Source organism: Dendrobates tinctorius, unplaced genomic scaffold, assembly GCF_039654945.1.
Source record: "Dendrobates tinctorius isolate UK_male_01 unplaced genomic scaffold, ASM3965494v1 ptg000036l, whole genome shotgun sequence".
NCBI lineage: Eukaryota > Metazoa > Chordata > Amphibia > Anura > Dendrobatidae > Dendrobates > Dendrobates tinctorius.
The window spans coordinates 19,812,436-19,836,984 of NW_027361704.1; the positions used below are offsets into that span (position 1 = coordinate 19,812,436).

General features: G+C 43.9%; 1 protein-coding gene across 1 annotated transcript in view; it reads left to right on the forward strand.

The window, feature by feature from the left end:
• LOC141087894 (ankyrin repeat and KH domain-containing protein 1-like) overlaps positions 1–24,549 on the forward strand; it is a 292,502-nt gene that overhangs the window by 64,598 nt on the left and 203,355 nt on the right. The window contains exon 2 of the mRNA XM_073573744.1: positions 19,399–19,546. Within this exon, the coding sequence (XP_073429845.1) occupies positions 19,399–19,546 (148 nt within the window). The remainder of the gene's footprint in view (positions 1–19,398; positions 19,547–24,549) is intronic.

A 24,549-nucleotide genomic window follows, 5' to 3' on the forward strand; every position in this document is an offset into this window, starting at 1 on the left:
ACAGGGGCGTGCCCAGTTCAGTGCTAATGAGGCTGCAATGTTACAGATAGAAGACAGGGTCGGGAACCGACTACTATGTCCTGGGACGGCCATATTTGCAGATTGTATGAGTCCTCCACAGATCTGCAAATCAAGATGACAGCGCCCAGTAGCTACATTAAAACATTACAAAAAACCATAAATCCTAGTTAGTACAACATTTGCTGAAACAACATGTTTTGTTACTTCCTTTATTTTTTCTTTGTAAATAATATAAAATTGCGGCACCTTCCCTTTAAGCAAAATTTAATTGGGTTCATAGGGTAAAAAAAAGGCCCCCAATCTTTCTTTGAATTGAATATTGTTGTTGTCCTTTTTCTTCCGTACCAACAACCAGGCCCCAGTCAGTATTACCAGGATGCTGTATCAGAGCCCACCACGTCTCCCCCCTGATGCATGTTTCGGCATTCCTTTTTGAAAAGAACGCCGAAATGCGCGTCAGGGGGAGACGTGGTGGGCTCTGATACAGCATCCAGGCATTTGATATGGAGGATTTAGTATTATACTAGTGGCACTGGACACTTCATCTGCACATAGACACTTTACCTTTCAGACAGCCTTTTATATAATATCTTTAGGATGAATGTTGATCATCTGTTATACCTATGATTATATTAGTATGTGTTTCTATTTATATGGCTGCCTTTAGTAATCTTTGAAGGGGATTTTTATATTTTATTATATGCTTTGTGCAATGTCCAGTTTGTACCATGGATAGGAATAGCCGTTATTATCCAAATATGTGTTCCATCTGGCTTTACATTGATAAACTGACCTGTTTTGCTTGTATTAGTTTCTGCCAGTTTGTGGTTTGACTAATTTAGCACCCATAATATTTTGTATGTATCTGTGTTGACTAATATATTCAATTGTGACACAATTTGGGTACATTCCTGGTATCCTTGATGAGGGTATAGTTGTTTCCAAGAGTAAATACAATGGCTTACAAGTGTTAACCCCTCCCAGGTTTTTTTCGTTTTGCTATCTCACAACCTGGAATTTCGCTTTTTTTTTTTTTTTTTTTTTGAGCGTTTGCATCATTTCATGGAAAGAACATGCTTACAATGGGACATTTGGTTTTGTTTTTATTGTGAAGCATAAAGCAAATAGGACAATATAACTGAAAAATTCAATGTGCATAACAATTCACCCTAAACTCAGTACTTCATAGAGCCTCCTTTGCTGCAGTTATAGTTGTAAGTTGCTTTGGCTAACTCTCTGACCTTTCCACACCTTGCCACTGGGATTTTTGCCCATTCTTCAAGGCAAAACTGCTCAAGCTTCTTCAGAGTGTTGTGCCATTTATTCTATGTTGCTTTACATGTGAAAGTGTGTACATGGCAAAAAACAAGTACAATAATCTTGAACAAAACGAGTCACCGACAGGTACAGGAGGACAGAAGACCCTGCCTGCGAAGCTCACAATCTACAAGATGGTTTCCTCTTAGCAGCTATCGTCAAGTCTGAGCACAGATTATCAATTGGATTAAATCACTCGAGTCTTGCTTTAGCAGAATGCTTTGGGTCATTGAACCTTCGTCCCAGTCTCAAATCACTGACAGACTGAAACATGTTTTGCTCAAGGATATCCCTGAATTTTGCACTATCCATCTCCCCATCACCAAATGACTGGGGCCATTTTCCTTGTTCCAGCTGCCAATAAACCTCCCCACAGCATGATGCCGCCACCATGTTTCACTGCAGGGATAGTGTTCTTGGGGTGATGAGTCCTGCTGGTTTGGTGCCAGACATGGCGTTACCTTGATTGCCAATAAGTTAAATTTTGGTCTCGTCTGAGCACAGCACTTTCCTACATGTCTATTGGCAAACTCAAAACGTGCTTTAAAATTTGTGTGCGAATAAAGGCTTTTTCTATAGTCACTTTCCACGACAGCAGCATTGGAGGATGTCTCCCCGCCCTAATGGGGGACTGTAAACAGAGGTTAAATACCCCTCCCCTTCTTACAACCACCAGTGTTTTTCCTGTTCCCTATTGGGCATGAAGAGGTTTCCTGATGGTGCTGCCGTGGCCAGCGATCTGGAGCACCCAGGTTTACTCACTTAATGCTGGGCAGCTAACGTCCGGGGCTCTGCTCTCTATGTGCTGCTCCCGTTTCCATGGCCCACATGAGACTTGGGACCTTTCCTGCCGCTCCTGCGCCACCTCGGGGGGTAAAGCGGGGCGGTGATGTGTGGCCGGGGTTCTCCTGCAGCTCCTCGGCCTCCACATGCCGGCAGAGTCCGAATGCCGCGCGTAATGGAATTGATGTTATGCCGAACTTCCGGTTCACTTCCTGGTCCGTTCCATGGTGGAATGCACACGCTCCCGGACGGGTTTTTTTTGGCTCCGGAGCTGCTGGCATGTTGGGACTTTTCCTTTTGGGGTTCCCCCCGATGACCTGGGGGAGGAGGAGCACGAACATGAACGCTGGGACCTCGATTTATTTAATCCTGGTCGGGGGATGCCTCCATGTAGGACCCATTGACGGCGACAAACTCTCCCTTCTCTAGAGCCCAGCGTCCTACTACTGTAAGTAGTGGATGAAGGTCCCTTGCTATCTGGGTTATGCCCTCATGGGAGACTTAGTCCACCTTTCTCTCTCTTTAGGGAGACTGGGTACCTGCCCCTAAGAAGGATAAAGTGCCCAGCCGCAAGTATGGTGTACGTGCTACCAAACTTCCCTCAGCATATAAGAAGCTTTGCCAGCCCTGCACTTAAGATGTGTTGCGTGCCAAACAACTCTCCCTGTTGGACAGCATTAAATCCCTCATCAAAGAAGAGGTTCAGTCCTCTATGTCCGCCTTTTCTCAGGCTCCAGTACCACAACCCCCACCTCTGGAGAAAATGAAGGTGGTACCAGTGGAGTCTGATTCAGATTCGGGCGAAGTCCATACCTCTGGTTCGGAGAATGTTTGGGAGAATGAGGGTTCCACTTCCACCCCCAAGTCCGAAAATAAAATATATTTTTCCTTCAAAGATATGGAGGAATTGATTAATAATGTTGATTAGTGCCATGGGGTTTGAGGAGGAGGAAGTTAAGCAGTCAGTGTAGGATGAGATGTTTGGGGGCTGAAACCTAAAAAGCAAAAAGGTTTCCCCATATATGAGAACATCCAAAACCTTATATATCATGAATGGGACCTTCCCGAGAAAGGGCTTGGCGTCTCTCAGAATTAAAAAAATCGTTTTCCCCTAGACCGAGATTGTTCTAAATGGGAGATTCCCAAAGTAGATGCGCAGGTGTCCAGGGTGGCAAAAAAATACGGCTCTTCCGTTTGAGGACTCATCTCAGCTCAAAGATCCTATGGATCGTAAGATCGAGAGCTTACTAAGAAAATCCTGGGACACCTCCACTTATCTGCTAAAAACAAACGTGGCTTCCACCTGTCACCATATCTTTGTTTTGCTGGCTTTGAACATTAGAAGACCACCTCACTCAGGGAACTTCTAGGGAGGGGAGATACTTTCTTCCCCTTCAGAAAGCAACAGGGTTCCATGACTATGCTTCTGCCGAATATGTACGCGTAGCAGCGAAGTCCGCAGTCCTCTCCAACTCAGCTAGGAGAGCTCTGTGGCTGAAGTCATGGAGTGGTGACGTTGCCTCTAAGGCTAAGCTTTGCCACATTATCTTTCAGAGAAACCATGTTTTTGGTCCAGCTCTCGATGAGATCTTGAAGAAAGCTACGGACAAAAAGAAAGCGCTCCCTGAGCAGAAACCCCCCGCCCCCCCCCCCCACCCAAAAAAAGTTTTTTTTCATCCCTCCCGACATCAGTCCTACCAGAGGGAGTACAAAGGGAAAGGGCAAATCAGGCCGTTGGCGCTATCTAAAAGGTAATAAGGGCAAAAATATCCTTGTCCCCAACCACCAGCAAACTCCTGACAAGCAATAACTGCTCCCCTGTCAGGGGTCTACTCTGGGGCTTCCTCACTCAGTGGCCATCCATCTCCACAAACCAGTGGGTTCTTCATACCATCCGGATGGATTGAAACTAGAGTTCGATAGTTTTCTCCCCACAGCGCCTAAGGGTCACATCACTACAATCGCTACACCTACAAGACTCCTTACTGTTAGGTCTTCAGGGTCTGCTTCAAGCAAATGTTATCTCTCGGGTATCCCTACAAGAGATAGGTGGGGGGGGCACTATTCTCGCCTCGTCCTAGTCAAGAAACCTTCAGGGAAGCGCAGAATTATCATCAATCTGAAAAACCAGAATCGAGTGATCACATACAGACGGTTCAAGATGGAATTGACCAAATCAGCAATCCCACTCATTGGACAGGATTGGGTGATGGCTACAATAGATCTGAAGGATGCCTATTACCATGTGCCAATCCACCCAGATCATTGGAGGTTTATCAGATTTGCAGTTTCCCATGGTCACGGGGTCAGCCATTACCAATTCAATGTCCTCCCATTCAGCATTTCATCAGCACCGCGAGTATTCACCAAGATTGTGACAGATCAGGGGATTTGCATCATTCCGTATTTAGACAACTTTCTCATTTTCGCACCATCTATTCCCCATCTAAATTTAGATGTGACAAAGACCTTGGAAATCCTGGAATCCCTGGGCTGGATCCCAAATCTAGAGAAGTCTGATATTCATCCTTCACCAAGAAAGAAATTCCTAGGAATCCTCCTAGATTCAGAAAAAAGAGCATCCTTCTTACCCAGAGATCAACTCCAATCTTTTTCAAAGGATCTCCAAGTTCAGAGACCAGCGGGCTCCTACCCTGAGGGACTGTGTTTATCCTGGGGTCACTGACATCATGTATGCAGGCAATGTCATGGGCTCAAGTCCATACATGAGACCTCCAGACTCATGTTCTCTCGTCTTGGGACAGGCATTAAAATTCTGTGACCAGGAGAGTTCCCCCTTCCCGGTCGTGAGAAGTCTTCCCTTGTGTGGTGGCTTAACAAGAACTTCCAGCAAGAGGTCAGCTGGGATCAGCTTTCCCTGAAAATACTTACTTCAGAGGGGCTGGGGTGCTGTGGTAGAAAAAACGCACTTCCAAGGTTTATGGTCCCCAGACATCAGATCCAGTTCCTCAAACCTCAGAGAACTGAAAGCGGTAGGAGGCATTAAAAGCTGCATCTGCCCTTGTCTAAGGTCCTCATGTACGTGTTTATTCTGACAATATGACCACAGTTGCCTACCTCCGTCACCAGGGAGGCACGAAGTACATCAGACTGAAATCGATCGCTGCAAGAATTTTTTTTTTCTTGGGAAGAGAAACCTCATCTGTCCATTACAGCAGTCCATCTGAAGGGGTCCGCCAATGTTCAGGCAGACTTTCTCAGCAGAAAGGGTGTACATCCAGGGGAGCGGTGCCTTGATCAAGCAGTCTTTCTATCCCTTGTGACAAGATGAGAAATTCCAGATGTGGATCTTTGACAATGGCCAGAACATGAAGGTGAAGACTTTCATCTCCCTGAATCCCGCAGACCAGGGCATTGGGAATAAATGCCTTTTCTCACCCTTGGAGGCTCAACCTAGCCTTTACCTTCCCACCGATCCCGATTCTAGCAAGGGAGTTACAGAAGGTACGGTTCAATCATGTCACCACGATTCCAATCCCTCCCATGTGGCCGGGAAGAAGTTGGTACAGCACTTTGTTGGGCATGGCCCAGGAAGGTCTGCTACTTCTATCCCAGAAAGACGACGACCTTCACCACGGTCCCCTATTACACCCGGACTTCACAGGTTGAACCTTGCGGCCTGGCTGCTGAAACCAGAATCCTAAGAGGTAAAGGGCTTTCAGAGGAAGTGATACAAACTCTCCAGAAGAGTAGGAAGCCAGTTACCAACGCCATTTATGGCAAGGTTTGGAAGAAATCCTCGTCCTGGTGTTCTCCGAATAGCGCTTTCATTCTAACATTGCTCATATTTTGGATTTTCTTCAAAAGGGGCTTGATCTAGATCTTGTGTCTATTACCCTTGAAGGTGCAGGTATCAGTTTCAGCTCTCTTTGACCAGAACTTGGCTAGTCATCGCTGGATAAAGCGTTTCATGAACTCGGCAGCTAGAATACGGCCTAGATTTTGCAGCCGGATTCCCTCTTGGGATTTAAATCTGGTGCTTAACAGTTTAACCAGAGATCCATTTGAACATTTATCGTCTGAGTTTTAAAAACTTTACCCTTAAAACTGGCTTTCTGGTAGCAATTACTTCTGCTAGATGTGTAGGAGAGCTTCAGACCCTATCAATGCAAGAGCAATAAGGAATAAGGGCAAGAAGGTGCTAAGAATACCATCGTCAATTGGATTAAACAAGCTATCTCCTCCTGCATCACTGAAGGCTTATTCTACATGTTCATTATCAGTATCGTGGGCGGAGAGAGGACGCATCTACTGAGCAGATATGCAGAGCCGCCACCTGGTCTTCTGTCTATATATTTACCAGACACTACAGACTAGATTTTAATGGGGACATAACATTCAGCAGACGAGTTCTGCAGGCAGTTGAACCTCCCTAAGAAATTAGTTGTTGGTGTTAATCCGATGCTGCTGTTGTGGAAGGTGACAAGAGAAAATAGAATTGATCTTACCTGAAATTCGGTTTCTGGGAACCTTCCACAACAGGACTAATTTCCCTCCCTATCTGATGTTCTTATTGGATGATTCCTGCACTTTGGTAACTATTCATTCTAGTGTGTTTAGAAAAACACTGGTGGTTGTAGGAAGGGGAGGGGTATTTAACCTCTGTTTCCTGTTCCCTATAAGGGCAGGGAGACCTCCTCCGATGCTGCTGTCGTGGAAGGTTCCCAGAAACCGAATTACCGGTAAGACTAATTCTATTTCTTTTTAATGTCCACTTTTCCAAAAAGGCCGCCTCCTATGGAGTATAAAACTTATGGTGGTCATATGGACAAATACTCCAGTCACTGCTTGTGAACTGTGCAGTTCCTAAACGGTTACCATTTAGTTTCTGTGCTGCCTCTCTCGTTTAAAGGGAACCTGTCATCAGTTTTGGCCGATATAAGTTACGGCCATCACCTTTCATCGCTGATATACAGCATTATTGAATGCTGTATATCTGCCTCCAACCCATCCTGTAAGAGTAGAAGAATTAACTTTTATTGTTCAGTCCGAGGGGTGTCGCTCCTGGTCCGGCGCCTCCCATCTTCATGCGTTGCCGTCCTCCTGCTTGCTTTGTTTAGCTTCTGCACAGACCTACTTCTCTGCCCTGTTGAGGGTAGAACAAAGTACTGCAGTGCTCAGGTGCCGTGAAAGGTCAAAGAGCCCTGATGCCTGCACACTGGAGTACTTTACTCTGCCCTCAACAGGGCAGTCAAGTTTGCATGCACAGGAGCGCAATGCCAAGGAGACTGTGTGGATGACGCAGGGACGCGTCATCCACACAAAGCAAGGAGGACGACGGCATCGCATGAAGATCGGAGGTGCCGGACCAGGACCAGTGGCACCCCTTGGACCGGACCACCCCGCAGATAAGTATAATGTTGTTTTTCGTTTCTTCCAGGTTGGTTTGGGGGCAGATATACAGCATCATAGAATGCTGCGTATCAACCCTGAAAGGTGATGGCCTTAAATTATATCGGCCAAAATTGATGACAGGTTCCCTTTAATGCCCTGTCTGAGCATTTTGGTGGGTGATCCTCTCTTCTCAGGTTTGTTGTGGTACCATGTTCTTTCCATTTTGCTGGTGCTCTGGGGGGATCATCAGAAATTGGGGTGTCAGTTGCTGTCACGCATTTAATCTGTCAATGCTTGTAAACAAACAGTGTCGGTTCATTGCCAACAGCTGTCACCGACAGCAGAGCTGCACAGTAAGAGGTGTGGTGACCCATGCTATCAGTCCCCGCACTCAGAGGGCTATGACTGGTCAGTCAATTTGACTGACCGATCACAGCATGATTGTGCAGGAGGTGCTGAAATACCTCCACAATCACAGCATGATCTCGGCATGGCCGAGTGATTGCAATATTAAGGCTGTGTGCCCACGTTGCGTTTAAGCGTTTCTGCCGTGGCGGAAACGCTTAAACGCTAACAAAACGCATTCCCATGCAATCCAATGGGATGCCGATGTTGCTGTGCCAATGCTGCGGATTCGCATAGCTGTAAATTCCGCAGCATGTCCATTAATTCTGTGGAATCGCGGCGATTCCGCCGCTATAGGATTGCATTAAATCGCTCACTTTATGCATGTGGCTATGCCCACCATACGTAAAGTAAGCGCTTCATATGCGGTTGGTACCCAGGGTCTGGAGGAGAGGAGACTCTCCTCCAGGCCCTGGGTACCATATTCCTATAAAAAATAGAATTAAAAAATAGGGATATACTTGCCCTCTGTCTGCCCCCGGAGTCCTCCCGCCCCTCAACGGCTCTGCCGGCAACTTCTGTTCCCAGGGATGCATTGCGCGAATGACCTTTAATGACGTATCGGTCTCGCGTGACCACTACGTCACCAGAGGTCATTTGCGCAATGCATCCCTGGGAACAGAAGTTGCCGGCAGTGCCGTTGAGGACCGGGATCGCTGCTGAAAAGTTCGTGGGCCGACGGGAGTTGACTATATCCATATTTTTTATTTTCTCTATTTTTAACATTCTATCTTTTACTATTGATACTGCATAGGCAGCATCAATAGTAAAAAAAAATCAAGCGCTATGCTTGACAAGTGTGACCAACCTTTCAATCACTTTTTTCCAAGAGATGCTTGGAAAAGCGCTAGTATTCTGCAAGCTAAAAGCGCTTGCAAAACGCTTCTGCATGTGTTTTACCTGCTGCGGGGAGTCGCGGAAATGCTGCAGCATTTCTGCAATGTGGGCACATAGCCTTAGAAGGCAGGGTAAAGGAGGGGGCCCCCTTAAGATCTGCGCCCCAAAGACGTCATCGTGGTGACTTGATTGTTGCCTTGGTCACCCATGGTCTTTATGATGACCACAAGTTCACCAAGCTATGGAAAGCCTCTTAGACCATGCTCGCAGAGCATGGTCTAAGAATCTTCTGTAGAAGTATAATGCATTGCAATGCATTATACCTGTGATCAAAGTGAAAAAAGTGACTGTCCCATACAGGGACTAAGTAGTTAGAGAAATTTTTTTTTTTTTTTTGTATAAAATATACCAAGTACACACATTTGGTATTGCCGTGTCCAGAATGACCCACTCTATAAAACTGTCACATTAGTTAACCCCTTCAGTGAACGCTGTAGAAGAAAAAAAACAACTAAACATGGCAAACTATAGTGTTTCATCATTCTGCTGGACAAAATTGGAATAAAACCCTATCAAAAAGATGATTGTACATAAAAATGGTATTGCTGAAAACGTCATCTTGTCCCTCTAAAAACAAGTCGCCATACAGCCAGGGCTGTGGAGTTAGTAAGCCAAACATCCAACACCTCAATTTCCATGACTCCTTCTCCCTCATACAGTGCCTTGCGAAAGTATTCGTCCCCCTGGGATTTTTCAACATTTTCCCACATATTATGCTTCAAACATAAAGATATCAAATGTAAATTTTTAGTGAAGAATCAACAAGTGGGACACAATTGTGAAGTTGATTGAAATGTATTGGTTATTTTTATATTTTTTCGGAAATTCAAAAACTGAAAAGTTGGGCGTGCAATATTATTCGGCCCCTTTACTTTCAGTGCAGCAAACTCACTCCAGAAGTTCATTGTGGATCTCTTAATGATCCAATGATGTCCTACATGACTAATGATAAATATAATCCACCTGTGTAATCAATTCTCCGTATAAATGCACCTGCTCTGTGATAGCCTCAGGGTTCTGTTTGAAGCACAGAGAGCATCATGAAGACGAAGGAACACAGCAGGCAGGTCCGTGATAATGTTGTGAGAAGTTTAAAGCCGGATTTGGATTAAAAATGATTTCCAAAACTTTAAACATCCCAAGGAGCACTGTGCAAGCGATCATATTGAAATGGAAGGCGTATCATACCACTGCAAATCTACCAAGACCCGGCCGTCCCTCTAAACTTTCATCTCAAGCAAAGAGAAGACTGATCAGAGATGCAGCCAAGAAGCCCATGATCACTCTGGATGAACTGCAGAGATCTACAGCTGAGGTGGGACAGTCTGTCCATAGGACAGCAATCAGTCTTACACTGCACAAATCTGGCCTTTATGGAAGAGTTGCAAGAAGAAAGCCATTTCTCAAAGATGTCCATAAAAAGTGTCGTTTAAAGTTTGCAACAAGCCACCTGGGAGACACACCAAACTTGTGGATGAAGGTGCTTTGGTTAGATGAAACCAAAATTGAACTTTTTGGCAATAATGCCAAGGGATGTTTGGCGTAAAGGCAACACAGCTCATCACCCTGAACACACCATCCCCACTGTCAAACATGGTGGTGGCAGCATCATGGTTTGGGCCTGCTTTTCTTCAGCAGGGACAGGGAAGATGGTTAAAATTGATGGGAAGATGGATGGAGCCAAATACAGGACCATTCTTGAAGAAAACCTGTTGGGAGTCTGCAAAAGACCTGAGACTGGGATGGAGATTTGTCTTCCAACAAGACAATGATCCCAAACATAAAGCTAAATCTACAATGGAATGGTTCACAAATGTATCCAGGTGTTAGAATGGCCAAATCAAAGTTCAGACCTGAATCCAATCGTGAATCTGTGGAAAGAGCTGAAAACTGCTGTTCACAAACGATCTCCATCAAACCTCACTGACCTCGAGCTGTTTGCCAAGGAAGAATGGGCAAGAATTTCAGTCTCTCGATGTACAAAACTGATAAAGACATACCCCAAGCGACTTGCAGCTTTAATCGCAGCAAAAGGTGGCGCAACAAAGTATTAAGTTAAAGGCGCTGAATAATATTGCACACACCACTTTTCAGCTTTTGAATTTCCACAAAAATTTAAAATAACCAATACATTTCATGCAACTTCACAATTGTGTCCCACTTGTTGATTCTTCACCAAAAATTTACATTTGGTAACTTTTTGTTTGAAGCATATGAGAAAAAGATTGAAAAGTTCCAGGGGGCCGAATACTTTCGCAAGGTACTGTATATGGCTCATGTTTAAGTTTAGGCGCTAAATTTACTGTAGTAAAATGGTAATATCAGGCTTTTAATCATTATGATACAATAATCAAGCCATTTAGATAGAACATAAGATATATATATATATATATATATATATATATATATATATATATATATATATATATATATATATATATATACACATACAACTTTAGAACAAAAACTCTTGCGTATTTACAATTTATTACTGAATAACATTTGTGCAGTCTATGAATTTGTTCTGAGAAATAGTATCCCCTCCATCAGATCCTCCTTCATAAATGACCTCAAATCTGACAAAATTATTTTAAGGCTAGAGAACAACCTCTTTACACTAACTTGGGATGGTGGCAAAGCAGTAACCACATGGGCAACATCTCTAACAATTTCAAGGTGTAAAGGAATTGCCTTGTGCACAGTCAGTTTAGATGAACGATTGAACTCTTCTGCTTCTTGGAGAGCAAGTGAAAAATGTTGCTGAAATATGGTCAATCTGCTTGCTATCTTTTTCTCTGCTGCAACGCTTTGCCTGCTCCATGTCGTCCAAATACTTGTCAAAATCAAACTCCACATCTGATGAGGATGAAGAAACAGCGGCAGCAGCACTGGCTGGACCCAAGTCCTCTTGCGCCTTGCAGTCCTCCTGTAGGCCACTCGTCCTAACTGCTACCTCAATCAGAGCTTTTTTTCCTTTGGTAAGCTGTTGATCATCCAGCAATATACGATGACTCTGGTCCACATAAACGGCTGCCAAAAATTTTTTATTTTCTAATAGCACTGTCTCTCTCCATCTGTTTCACTGAAGCAGCAATACCATCTGTTTTTAAACCTCCTCTTTGGGCCAGACAAAACAACAAGTTCTTCCACTTTATAAAAATCCCAGGAGTTAAATCCTCAGCTTGTAACTTTTTAGTCACTGTAAATGGGTGATGAGGCAGTTCCTTCAATTCAGCCACGTGTCCATTGACCTTCATGTAGTGTTACCTGAGGGTTGGCCATATCTACAAGGAAGGGTTTCAGCTCAAGCAATCGCTCAATCATTAAATATGTGCTGCCCTACCGAGTGGCTTGATCCACAATTGCCCCCTTTTCCAGCACGTCTCTTCAAGATGGAATCAATTTTAGGAGTTCAGGCAGCAATAACCAATTTCCTCACTTTGCTAATGAGTTCCAGCATGTCCCTCTTGCAGACTATCTCTTATTGCCAACTGCAGCGTGTGCAGAACACAGCACATGTGATTAATAGGAAAGAGGTGTGAAGCAGCTTCAACAAAATCTAATTATAAAGAATCATTTTGCTGTTCTTCTGTAATAATATCTGTTCCTCCGTTATGGGAACAGAACTCTGGCCGTCCATCTCCAGCATATTGAATGTGAAATGTTCTTCTAGCTGCTGTTCACCTTCATTCTCATTCATCAATTTAATTGTACTTTTGTGTTTGAAGCATTATCAGTTAGTTACAATAGCAAGAACCAGTTCTTTTTTGAGTTCATAATCTTTCAGAACTTTTTCCACTAAGGTCTGGAGAAATTGGCTGCTGTGATGAGCTTTAGTATTTTTTTTACTGCCAGCGTCTTAGTAACAATTTTTTTGTTGTCACAAACATATCGAACGTTGATGGCAAAATAGTTCACTCTGTGACGTGTGCAGGCGTCCATTTTAAGAAACACAAAGGGTCTCTTTGAGTCTTTTTAAGATTCGGTTAAGGGCTTCTTTAATCACTAATTTTCTAATACTTTCTCTTTCCAGAGAAACCATCACGTTTGCGGCCCATTTCTTCATTAAGAGCTGTAAAAGCTGGTTGTGCAAATAATAATGGTACACTGTCCTTCACAACAAGCTCGATGAGCTGTGTTTGAAACATATCTGTTGTTGTTACAGTAACTTTGTCACTTACAAAATATCTTGTAACTGATGTTTGAGATACTTTTTCCTCCTCCTTTGCCTGGCGGGAATTGCTGGTTTCTGGTCTCTTGGTGCTGCTGTGATCTTTTTCAATCACATCTTTGTAAACTTATGGGTGGCAGCATTGTAAATGTCTTTTTAGATTGGAAGCTCTTAATGGAGCATTTTTATCACTGCCTGATTATGCACTGATTTTGGCATCACAGCATTTGTTTTCATCTGGGCAACTTATACACTGACACACAAAAGGTTTATCTAGAGTCACTGTGAAATGCTCAAATACAGCTGACTTCATAAGATGCTTCTTAGACATTTTGTAATTATGTAAGTTTGCGCTCAAAATTGTCCTGTAAAAAAAAATTCCGTATATTGTAATTCTTGCAAGAAAAGGGAATCGTGCACTGTGTACTTTAGGATAGAAATAAAACAATCTTTGTATAAATCAATAGGACAGATAAGTATAAAGCTTGTAAAATATGTTAGATAGCTTTACTCTGAACTTTCAATGTCTGGCTCATCTCGGGGTACAGCTCACTAAATGCTTTACATCATATTTCTTCAGTCTATGAAGAGGGCAGGAAAGAGGGAGCATGTTTGTGCTGAATCATATTCCAGAACACACACACACAAATGTTCTCATTGATCCTGTTACTGTATTTCCAAATTTGAGATGTTAAACTGTTTTTCCCCTTATTGTCTCTGTATAGTATATTGAAGTCATCAGAGCAGCTACGCTCCCCAAACTTGAGCTAAGAGGAAAAAAAAACTAAATCATCAAGTATACGGAGACAACATATACTGGACTATTGATTTATGGATAGTTTATTGGAAGTATAGATATGCTTTAAGAAGTACTTGCCTTCCTTAGTCCTGCGTTCCTGTTGATTCCAGAAGTTCTGAGATGAATGTAGGCTTTCCTTCCCTATGTGTTAATTTTTTTTCCCCCTTATCTGTGGAGGAGGAGCTTCACTACTTATCATGAACATAAACTGCAGCACAGATTCATCTCAGCTAAAAGCCTTATCACTTTTACCACACAGCATTAAAAAAATACCCCCCCAAAAAATACATGAATTGCTGATTTTTGTTCATTCTGCCTCCAAAAAAATCGGAATAGAAAGCGATCAAAAGACGTTATGTGCTTGAAAATGTTACCAGTAAAAACGTCAACTCGTCCCGCAATAAACAAGCCCTCACGTGACTGTTGGCAGAAATACAGGAAAATTATAGCTCTCAAAATATGGTGAAGCACAAATTAGTTTTTAAAAGTCTGTGTGACAGCAGCCAAGCATAATCGCTGTAATTGCACCAACCTGAAGAATTGTCGTCTAATCCCTTATACCGCATTAGAATCTGCCTAAAAATAAATACTAATTCTTCCCCTAATGTTTTGTTTGTTCTGCCTCCGAAAGATCGCAGTAAGGCTCAGCTCACCTTTATTCTGCGCTGAGTATTTAAACCAGGGTTTCCGTGTAAATCTCTGAAATGCGTGATTCTGATAAAGGCAGGTGGAAGATTCTCTATAATGAGGCAGATGGACACTGTTGATGCCGTCTGGCCTATGAACATGTGGTGTCCGTCCGTCTTTTTAGGCGTGCATAAAAGTGCTGTCTGCTACAGTTTTCTGTGCACATTTGAAAGGACACTGCTGAACAGACTACAGATACATCCCAGAGTAGCTCTGCTGCCTCATTATAGTGATTGGATCCTTCGGAAGTTTCATCAGAATCACGTCATTTGGAGATCTAGATGGAAATCCCAATATAAGCGCTCAGCGTAGAGCGCAGGATAAATATAAACCCAAACGTTATGTAAAATGTTCCCAACAAAAACTTCAACTCAATCCACAAAAAAAACCCACTCGGTCCATCATCCGTTACTGTAAATATAGAGGGCTTCCACATTTCTGGTAGTACAAAGGCTCTGGAAAAGTGAAATGGCTCCTCATCCCCCCCCCCAAAAGAAATTCAGCAATTTCTGCACTCCCAAATCCAAATGCCCCCTCCTTCTGAGAGGTCAAGAGGTGTAGTTTGTAAAATGTGGTCATTTATGGGAGGTTCTGCTGTTCTGGCACCTCAGGGGCCCTCCCAGTGGGTCATGGCACCCGCAAATCATAGCAATAAAATCTGCACTTAATTATGACACGCCTTCCCTTCTTAGCTTTGCACTGTGCCTCAAAAGTAGTTCCCGATTTACATGTATAGTATTGGTGCAATCAGGAGAAATTGCGCAACAAACTGAGAGGTCAAATTTTTTTGTATTAGCCCTTATAAGAATTAAAAACTTAGGGCTAAAACAACATTTTATCATTGTAATCATCCCGTAGAATGTAAGTCCGCAAGGACAGGGTCCCCTCCCCTCTGTACCAGTCTGTCATTGTAAATTTGTTTACTGTTAACGATATCTATAACTTTCTCATGTACAGCACCATGGAATTAATGGCGCTATATAAATAAATAATAAATCTTCACCCAATGCTATAAATTTCTGTGAGACACATGTGTTGTCAACATGCTCATTGCACCCCTGGATGAATTCATTTAGGCCGGGGTCACACTGGCGAGGAATATGGCCGAGTGAGAGGCGCTAAAAGCACGCATTAGACACGGACCAATGATTCTCTATGGGGTCCCTCGCACCAGGCGTATATTTCTCATCCGTATTCTAGGCTCCGTGCCAATCGCAGCATGCTGCGATTGTCAGCGTACTACGGCCGTAGTACACCAATGCAAGTCTATGGGTGCGCAAAAAATACGCATTACACACGGGCCACACCTGTGACTTGCGAGAAATACGCACCCGGTGTCTTTTAGCAAAGCCGGCAATTCAGTGCGCTATACAGTAAACTCACACTGACAGGTTTAATAAAGAAACGAAAGAATAGATATATACACATAGAATGCATATATATATGTGTGTGTGTATATATAATATATATTGCATTCTATGAGTATATATCTATTCTTTGGTTTGTGTTATAAAACCTGTCATAAGGCTCGATTTATATATCCATTTTGCAAGGTGACGAGAAAATCTCGCCATACGGATTACATACGGATGCTTACATGCGCAAAATACGCGACCACACCTTGATTACGGATGACATACGGAGCACTGTTTAGGGGCCATTGATCCGCATTACGCATGTAAAATACTGACCGTATTTTGCGTTGGTTAGTGTGACCCCGGCCTTAGAGTTATAGTTTGTAAAATGACGCCACTTATGGTGGGTTCTGCTGCTCTGGTACCTCAGGGGCCCTGCTAGCTAATGTGGCATGGCACCCTCATACTATTCCAGCAAAATCAGAACTCCAATATGCTGCTTCCCTTCTGAGTTTTGCACTGTCTCAAAAGTAGTTTTCGACCACATATGGTATATTGGCAAACTCTGGAGAAATTGTACATCAAATTTTGCTGTCCATTTCTCCTGTTACCCTAGTGAAAGTAAAAATTGAGGCGAAGAACATTTTTTGTCGGAAAAATGTTTTTGTTTTCCCCCACCCACTGGTCTACATTATAAACTTCTGTAAAGCACCTGGGGGTTCAAGGGGTTCGCCACACATACATTCGTTGAGTCTAGTTTCAAAAATGGGTCACTTGTGGGTGGGGTCGCCACTGTTTAGGGGCATCAGGGGCTCTCCAAGTGTGACATGGCATGTCCTCTAGATTCCAGCCATTTTTGCATCCCAAAAGTCAAACGGTGATCCTTCCCTTCTGATCCCGGCCATGTGCCCAGACAGTAGTTTTCCCCACATGTGGGGTATCTATGTACTTGGGGGAAATTGCACAACAAATTTTGTCCGTTTTCACCTGTTTGTTGTGAAAATAAAAAATACTGGGGCTAAAGGAAAGTTTTTGTGAAGAAAAAAGTGAAATGTTCATTTTTCTCCTTCCACATTCCGTTAATTCCTGTGAAGCACCTGAATGGTTAATAAACTAGATGAATGTGGTTTTGAGGGGTGTGTTTTTAGAATGGTGTCACTTCTGGGTATTTTCTGTCATATAGCCCATCCCCCCCCCCCCCCCGGGTCGATTCAAATGTGATGTGGTTAAAAAAAAAAAAAAAAAAAAAGGTTTTGTAAATTTTGTTGGAAAAATAAGAATTTACTGATCAGTTTTTAACCCTTCTAACACAAGTTGTTTTAAAAATTGTGCAGACATATGGAAAATGTTGTTTAACTATTTTGTGTGATATAATCTGCTTGTTTAAGGGCATAAGAATAAAAAGTTGGAAAAATTCTGAAATGTTCACCAAATTTCCAATATTTTCCCAAATAGCCATGGGTTATATCGAGCAAATTTTATAAGTATTACGAAGTACAATATGTCATGAGAAAACAGTCTCAGAATTAGTTGGGATCTGTTGAATCGTCCCAGAGTTATCACAAAAGTGACACTCGGCAGATAAAAAAGAGGCTTGGTCCTTAAGAGGTTAATGGTGTTGCAGCCTTTGTGTCCTGTCCGAAAAGGTGTGTATACTGACAGCCCATGTGACACTTAGATTACACACAGGTGGACTTCCTTTCACTAAGCATGTGACTTATGAAGGTAATTGCTTGCACCAGAAATTTTTTAGGGGCTCCATAGCAAAAGGGTACTCACATATGCACATGACAAGTGTTGGTTATTTGATCCCAGAAATGTAATGTATGCCTAGATTCTTCTCCCTTCACTTCACCGTCTTAGACTGTTTAGTGTTGATGCACCCCCCCCCCCCTCAATATTGTATTTTTTAAAAAAAAAATTATTTTTGCAGAAACCTAAAATTGATAGCAATTAATCTAGACATTTTTACTGCATCCATGACTGCTGTAGACCCAACCCCTCAAAAAAATAAAAAAACCTGTATCAGAAGTGGTGGTGGCTGGTGTTACTCCATCTTGCAGGCTTGCGTGTGACCATTGCAGTTGGAATGTGCCGTGCTACTATCATCATGGGTGGAAATGTCATTAGCTCCAGGGATTTTTATTTAACTAGCGGCCACTGCCTTTCAGGGCTCATCTACAGCATTCTATAATGCTGTAGATAAGCCCCCAATCTGACCTGTAAGGTAAGAAAACTAAGCTTTTTATACTCATCGGAGGGGGGGGGGCGGTCCAGTCCGATGGGTGTCACAGGTCTTGGTCCGGCGCCTCCCAACTTCATGTGACGCCGTCCTTATGCTTGCTTCATGGCTCCCCGGCATCGCACTCCTGTGCAGGCGTACTTCTATGCCCTGTTGAGGGCAGAGCAAAGTACTGCAGTGCGCAGGCGCCGGGAAAGGTCAGAGGTCCAGCGCCTGCCCTCAACAGGGCAGAAAAGTTAGCGTGATGCTGGGGAGTGATGAAGCAAGCAGGAGGGTGGCATTGCAGGAAGATGGGAGGACCCAGACCTGCGACACCCATCGGACCAGACCGCCCCCGTCCCGGGTAAGTATAATAAAACTTATTTTTCTTACCTTTCAGGGCGGACATTATAGAATACTGTAGATAAAAGGTGATGGCCGTATCTTATGTCGGCCAAAACTGCTGACAGGTTCCTTTTAATGATGGAACACACAATGTTTTGCAAAAAGAAATTGATGCCTGAAGTTAAAATCTGGTTTCAAAACACATCATTGCAAGTTGTATCCAAATACGCTTTTTTATTGTGTGTGTGTGTCCAATAGCTGGTGTGCTCCATGTGCAGCGCCCGTTTATTCCAGTCACTTCCTGCACTCTTCAGCATCAGACCGTCAGCCAGTGTCGCGGATGGAGCAGCTGAGAGGAGATGGGACTTCCTTGTCCATGTTGTGCCTGATGCTCGCACATCTATACAGGATGACTTAACCTTGTTATTGCACCTATGTATCTGACATGTGCTTTTACACTTTGGAGCGCTCTTTGATATTTAACCTTATAAAGAGCGTAGTCTAAACAAGGGTGAGAAGAAAATGCATTAATTAGAGGTCAAGGTTCTAGGCTTGTGCGGTAATCTTGTTTGTAAGTGTAGAATCCAACATTGAAGGGTTTGTAGCTGCTCGGACATTCGTTCCCATTAATGTCCCAGAAAAGAAAGCATCTTTACAGGGGTTGTTCGGCCTCATGCTATTGATCAGCTATCTCAAGGATGGATCATCCGTGTGTTAAAGCCAAAGAACAAAGTTGTATTAAAACTGTATATAAATGCTTTGTATCATACCACTCCCCACCTAACTGTATCCCAGTGTGGCCCTCTTATGCATTGTGCCAGCCAGTGTCCATACACTGCATACATGCACTATTGGAAAGGACCTGGAAGTGCTACATGCTGTAATCTAGATCGGGGGGGCAAAGCTACATTTTACAATAGGGAGGGCGTAGACCAGCACTATCCAGCCATACCATTCAATGCAGAATGAAAATAACCCTTTACATAAATTGTTTTCTTCTGTTGCTGTCTTTTTAAGATTTTTATTTTTCCCCTCCCAATAGGTAGAGTCATTTATATTGGACCAAGAGGACAATTCCGTTTTGAAAACCGCATCAGAACTTTTTTTGTCAACTGCCGCAGAAGTCGCAGACCTGAGAACCGTTGATCCAGCAACACAAGCGCGTTTAGAAGCTTTACTTGAGGCAGCAGGTATGCACAGACATGCAAAGCACAAAAAAGTGGATTATCACTTCTTTATATCAAATCTTCAAGGTTTATTCATTCAAACGTAAAAACAGACCACCATGGCAGCGAACACCTTTGCATGGTGAGTTTTTTTTTTTTTTTGTGTTATGCACAGACATGGTTTTTCTCCTTTGTGCAAGTGAAAAACTCTTACCACAGGCTTAGTTTGGGCGATGTTTAAAAAAACAGCCTCTTTTAACCTCTTACCACCATCTGTTGTACATTTACAGTGCAAGTCTTGAGCGAGTGTATAGAGCAGGCTCACGGGGTGAACTAGCCCCATACTCTGAAGGTAATGGCTGTGTTACAGCCAGGACCTGCCTCTAACACTTGCGATTGATGTAAAGCGCCTCCCGTGCCCAAACTCTGAGCGCATAATTAGGAGCGCCCTAGTGTGGGGGCGCATCATTCTGTGTGTCTTTCGGCACCCCCGTGACATAAGCGCATGTCACCGATATGTTGCTATCACTGCCGGGGATCTGTTGTTTAAGGTACGGTCACACTTAGCGATGCACCAGCGATCCCTACAACGATATGGATCGCTGGTGCATCGCTAAGTAGTCGCTAGTGAGCTGCCACACAGACGAGGCACCTGTCTGACGAGGTGATCCTGACGTCATGCCGCCCGCGTCCATGCGTCGCTCTTCATCGCCACAGGAAGCCCAGCAGGAAGCTGACGACGAGAAACAGCCCAGGCCATTCTCGCGCGATCAGCGATAATCAGCGGGGGAGCCGGTCGGAGGTAAGTATCACACATAGCGATATCGCTAGCAATATCGCTGCTGCGTCACAAAGCCAGTGACATTACAGCGATATTGCTAGCGATATCGCTTAGTATGACTGGACCTTTAGTGCATGTCATTAGGGAGTTTGCTTGAAACCTTACTTGTGGCTGGGCTTAAAAGTAGACCCTGATCATTTATTTATTTTTACTATGTGTATAGCACAAGCGATCATACGATTGCAGATTCAAGTCTCCTAAGGGGACTAATGAGTATAGTGGTGGTGGTGGTGGGGGATTCAAATTGCCCCCCTTTTTTCCCCTATTATAAATAAAAAATACACATTGCCGCATTCAGAAAATTCTGATCTGTCAAAATAATTAACCAGATCGGTAAACCGAAAAAATTCTAGACTGCCAAAATCACTGTTTTTTTTTTTTTTTTTTTTTTTGGTTGCTGCTGGTCCACTAAAATTGTTCTAACAAATGATCAAAATGTTGTGTTTATTCCAAAATGGTATCAATAAAAACGGTGTGCTCTGCAAAAAGTACCTTATTTTTCGGGCCATATAAGACTCACTTTTTTTTCCACCAAATTTGGGAGGAAAGTGTGGAGTGCGTCTTGTGGTCCAAATGTAACATGTGGAGGGGTCAGCGGCGAGTTGGATCGCACTGACAGGAGGCAGGAAAATGTCTCCACTGCAGGATTCCAGCACTGAGGAAACCATGTGGTCCTGCTGCTTAAAGTGAAGTGACTATTCATTAGCCTCTACCCTGCCCACCTGTCAGCGCACAGCAGTGAGTGCGGAGCGGCAAATGAATATTCCTTCCCTTAAACAGTGGGACCCACATGGTCTTCCCAGCTCCGGATTTCTTCAGCGGCTAGAGAAATGTGTATCCGGTGGAAGAGGAGGCAGGAGCAGGGTGCCACAGGAGGGATCTAGTACCTGACAGCACAGCCTGGGCTTCTACTGATGGTGAGTGCTCCCTGTATAGGACCTGTGGTGAGGTCATGAAGAGGGTGGGCTGCAGCATCATGTGACATCACAGAGCCCTCCCTCTTCATGATGTCATCACAGGTCCTGCAGACACCACGCGTCAGAGGGGGTGTGCTTGGCTCCTGGGCATCTTTCTGCTCACATCATGGGGTAAGCATTCAAGCAATTAAAGGCAGTTTGGTGTGCAATGTCACTATGGCAGCCTCAAGGACCTTTTTTCATGATAGGCATCTTTGTCAAATCTGACTTTCATTTCTTTTCGTAATATGTGCGTTTGGGTCTGCATAATTATTGATTTGCATTGGCTTTAAAGATTTTTTTTCTGTAATTATTATGGCTGATAAGGTGCACTGGTGCCTTTATGATTTAAAGTGCCTTTTTTATTACCATGATAGTCACTATGCACATGCATTGATGCTTTGGACCCACATGTTTTACTAGGGTCATTTTTCCTTTCTTTCTTTGTTTCTTTGAGATGTTTTTGTACTACTTATGTGTAAAATATTAAAAGTTTTTTGATACTGTATAACTCCAAGCATGCCATAGGATCTGCAGGACATGCTGGGACTTGTAGTTCTCCCATGGGATATTAAAGCAGCACTCCAGTGTTATTTTTCAGTGCTGGAGCGGTGCTTTAAATATAAGTCCTGTGCCCCCATTCGTATACTCACCCTCCAGCGTCTTCATACAGTACTTGACAGACACCACACTGGTCCGGCAGCACCATCTTCTACCCATAGCTTCCAACATAACATACTAATAGATAGATGGATAGATATATAGATATCTGTCTGTGTGTGTATGTTATTTATGTTAAATATCTTAACACATATAGTAAAGTAGTAAAATAATAAAAAGAACTAATCACGACATGTTTGACCTCACCGTATTCGCACTGTGAGGAGAAAGATACTGCAAGGTCCTTTTTCCTACCATAATATGCACCAGATAAAAACGGCTCCCAAATAACACAATGTCAGAATTGTGTTTTTTCAGTTTCACCACAGTTAGTTTTTTTTTTTTTTTTTCCCTGTTTTTCTAGTACATTATGTAGTAAAATGATTGGTGTCATTCAAAAGTACAACTTGTCCCACAAAAAAAGCCCTCATGTTGCCATATGGACAGAAAAAGAAAGTTATGATTCTGGGAAGAAAAAAATTAACATGCAAAAACTGTAATTGGCTGACGGGAAGCGGGTAATACCACTACATATTTGTGTTGGTCATCTTATATATTTTTTTTTTTCAATAACTTAATACATAGTAATCAGTTGTATGTACCCCAAAAATGTACCTTTTGAAAGCTACAGTTTACCCTGCCAAAAAAGCCCTCATACATCTGTTAGGAAAAAAGAAATTATGGGTGCCAGAAAATAATCATAAAATACTTTTACTTTATCGCTTCATTGGGTGACACAGGTAACCATGGGTGTATGCTGCTGTCACTAGGAGGCTGACACCAGGCATAAAAAGGAAAAACGGCTCCTCCTCTGCAGTATACACCCACTGACAGACACAAGGTACCTCAGTTTAAGTTTGTCTGTAGGAGAAGGTCCTAGATCTGCTGCTAGATCCACATTTTCCCTTGCAGGTTCCTTGTTTGTGTTTTTCCCTTTTTATCAAATTCATCTTTCTAGGGTAACAGGGTGTAATATCTCACCCTGTTTTCCTGTATGTCTGCGACCGAGAGAGTGGTGTGGTGTCACCCACATCGCCCACTCTCGGGCCGGCAAGCAGGACTTTTTCTCCTGTCACCCTTACGGGTGTTTCAGAGCAATTCCCCTGTGGCCAGTCCTTGCCTTTTCCCCTCCTCACCCCTCTCCTCGGAGAGGGCTGAGAGGAAGACTGTGGTCACCAGCGGTGGCCTCCCCCTTTCTTGTTAGTGCAGAAGACTGCATCAACCCCTGTCTGGAGACTGTGGGAAGGAGGGTGCCTGACGCCAGTGACCCTCTCTCACACCCGGGAGTTCCTGATGTGATCCTCATCTGTGAAGAGGAATCGTGCACCCACCTGCCAGGTATGTATGTATCCCCCCACCGGGGCGCAGGCAGGACCCTTCACATGTCTGTCCCTTAAGGCTAGCTTCACATTAGCGTTTTTTAGCGCTGCGCTTCATACGCAGTAGAAACGCATGCAAAAAAAGCATCATGCAATTTTGCTTGTATTTGCGTTTTTTAGGCGCATGCGTTTTAACCAGTTTCTAGCCATGTTAACTCTTAAAATGCATGCGCTTTCAAACGCAGGTGTGCGCATGTCTATGCGCACGCCTGCGCTCCCATAGACTGTAATGTGTTATTTTTGCGCATTCCGTGCGCAAGCGTTATTTGACGCCGTTGGACGGACCAAAAAAATGCAACAGGTTGCATTGGGCGCGCCTAGGCGCACACTACAAAAAAAAAAGCATGCGCACGATAACACATACGAACGCGTGCAAACGCTAGACCATGCGCCTGCCATGTTAAACATAGGGGCGCATTGCGCATGGACGCGCACAATGCGCTGCGCTAAAAAACGCTAATGTGAAACCAGCCTAACAAGGACAGGGTGCTTTTAGCAGCTGTGGCTTTTCTCCACTATTCCCTTTCTTCCCTGGCAGTGCGGACAGGATCCCTTTAATTTTACGTCTCTAACAGGGACTGGGCGCCTTTAAATCAGCCGCGGCCATTTTCCATCTTGGCGCCCATCTCCTGGTGCTTTTTCTGCACACTTGCCGCCAGGGCTGAGGAGTTGGAGTCGGTGCTCATTTTGGTGGAGTCTGTATAAAATGGACCGACTCCTAAAATATATAATAAATTGGGTACAGTAGTTCAATGCAGAATGTGCAGAATATTTTCTCTTTCCCCCATGACGGCACCACGGAAAGAGGGATCCGCCCTCAGGGACAGGAAACCTACAGATGAAAAAGGCGGTACCTCTCTCCCACATCAGTTGGTTTCCTGTCCCTGACTAGGAACCTACAGCACATACCTACAGTCGATGTGGGATGCCGGGGACCGAGCCAGTCCGGTGATAGGCAGCTGGGCTCCCTGCCTCGGCTGGGTCGAGGCCTTGCGCAGACTCCCCCCGTAGCACCACCACCGAGGTCGGCGGGCCTTGCGGGTGAGTGGGGGAGAGGCAGCGAAGATCCGTGGACGAAGCCTGCTGATCCCAGAAGAAAGGGAAAAAAAAAAAAAAAGGGGGTTGCTGTCTCCTTTAAAAGAGTGACGACGGTCACTCAAGGAGAGCCCCCCCGCCGAGCGCCAGACCCAG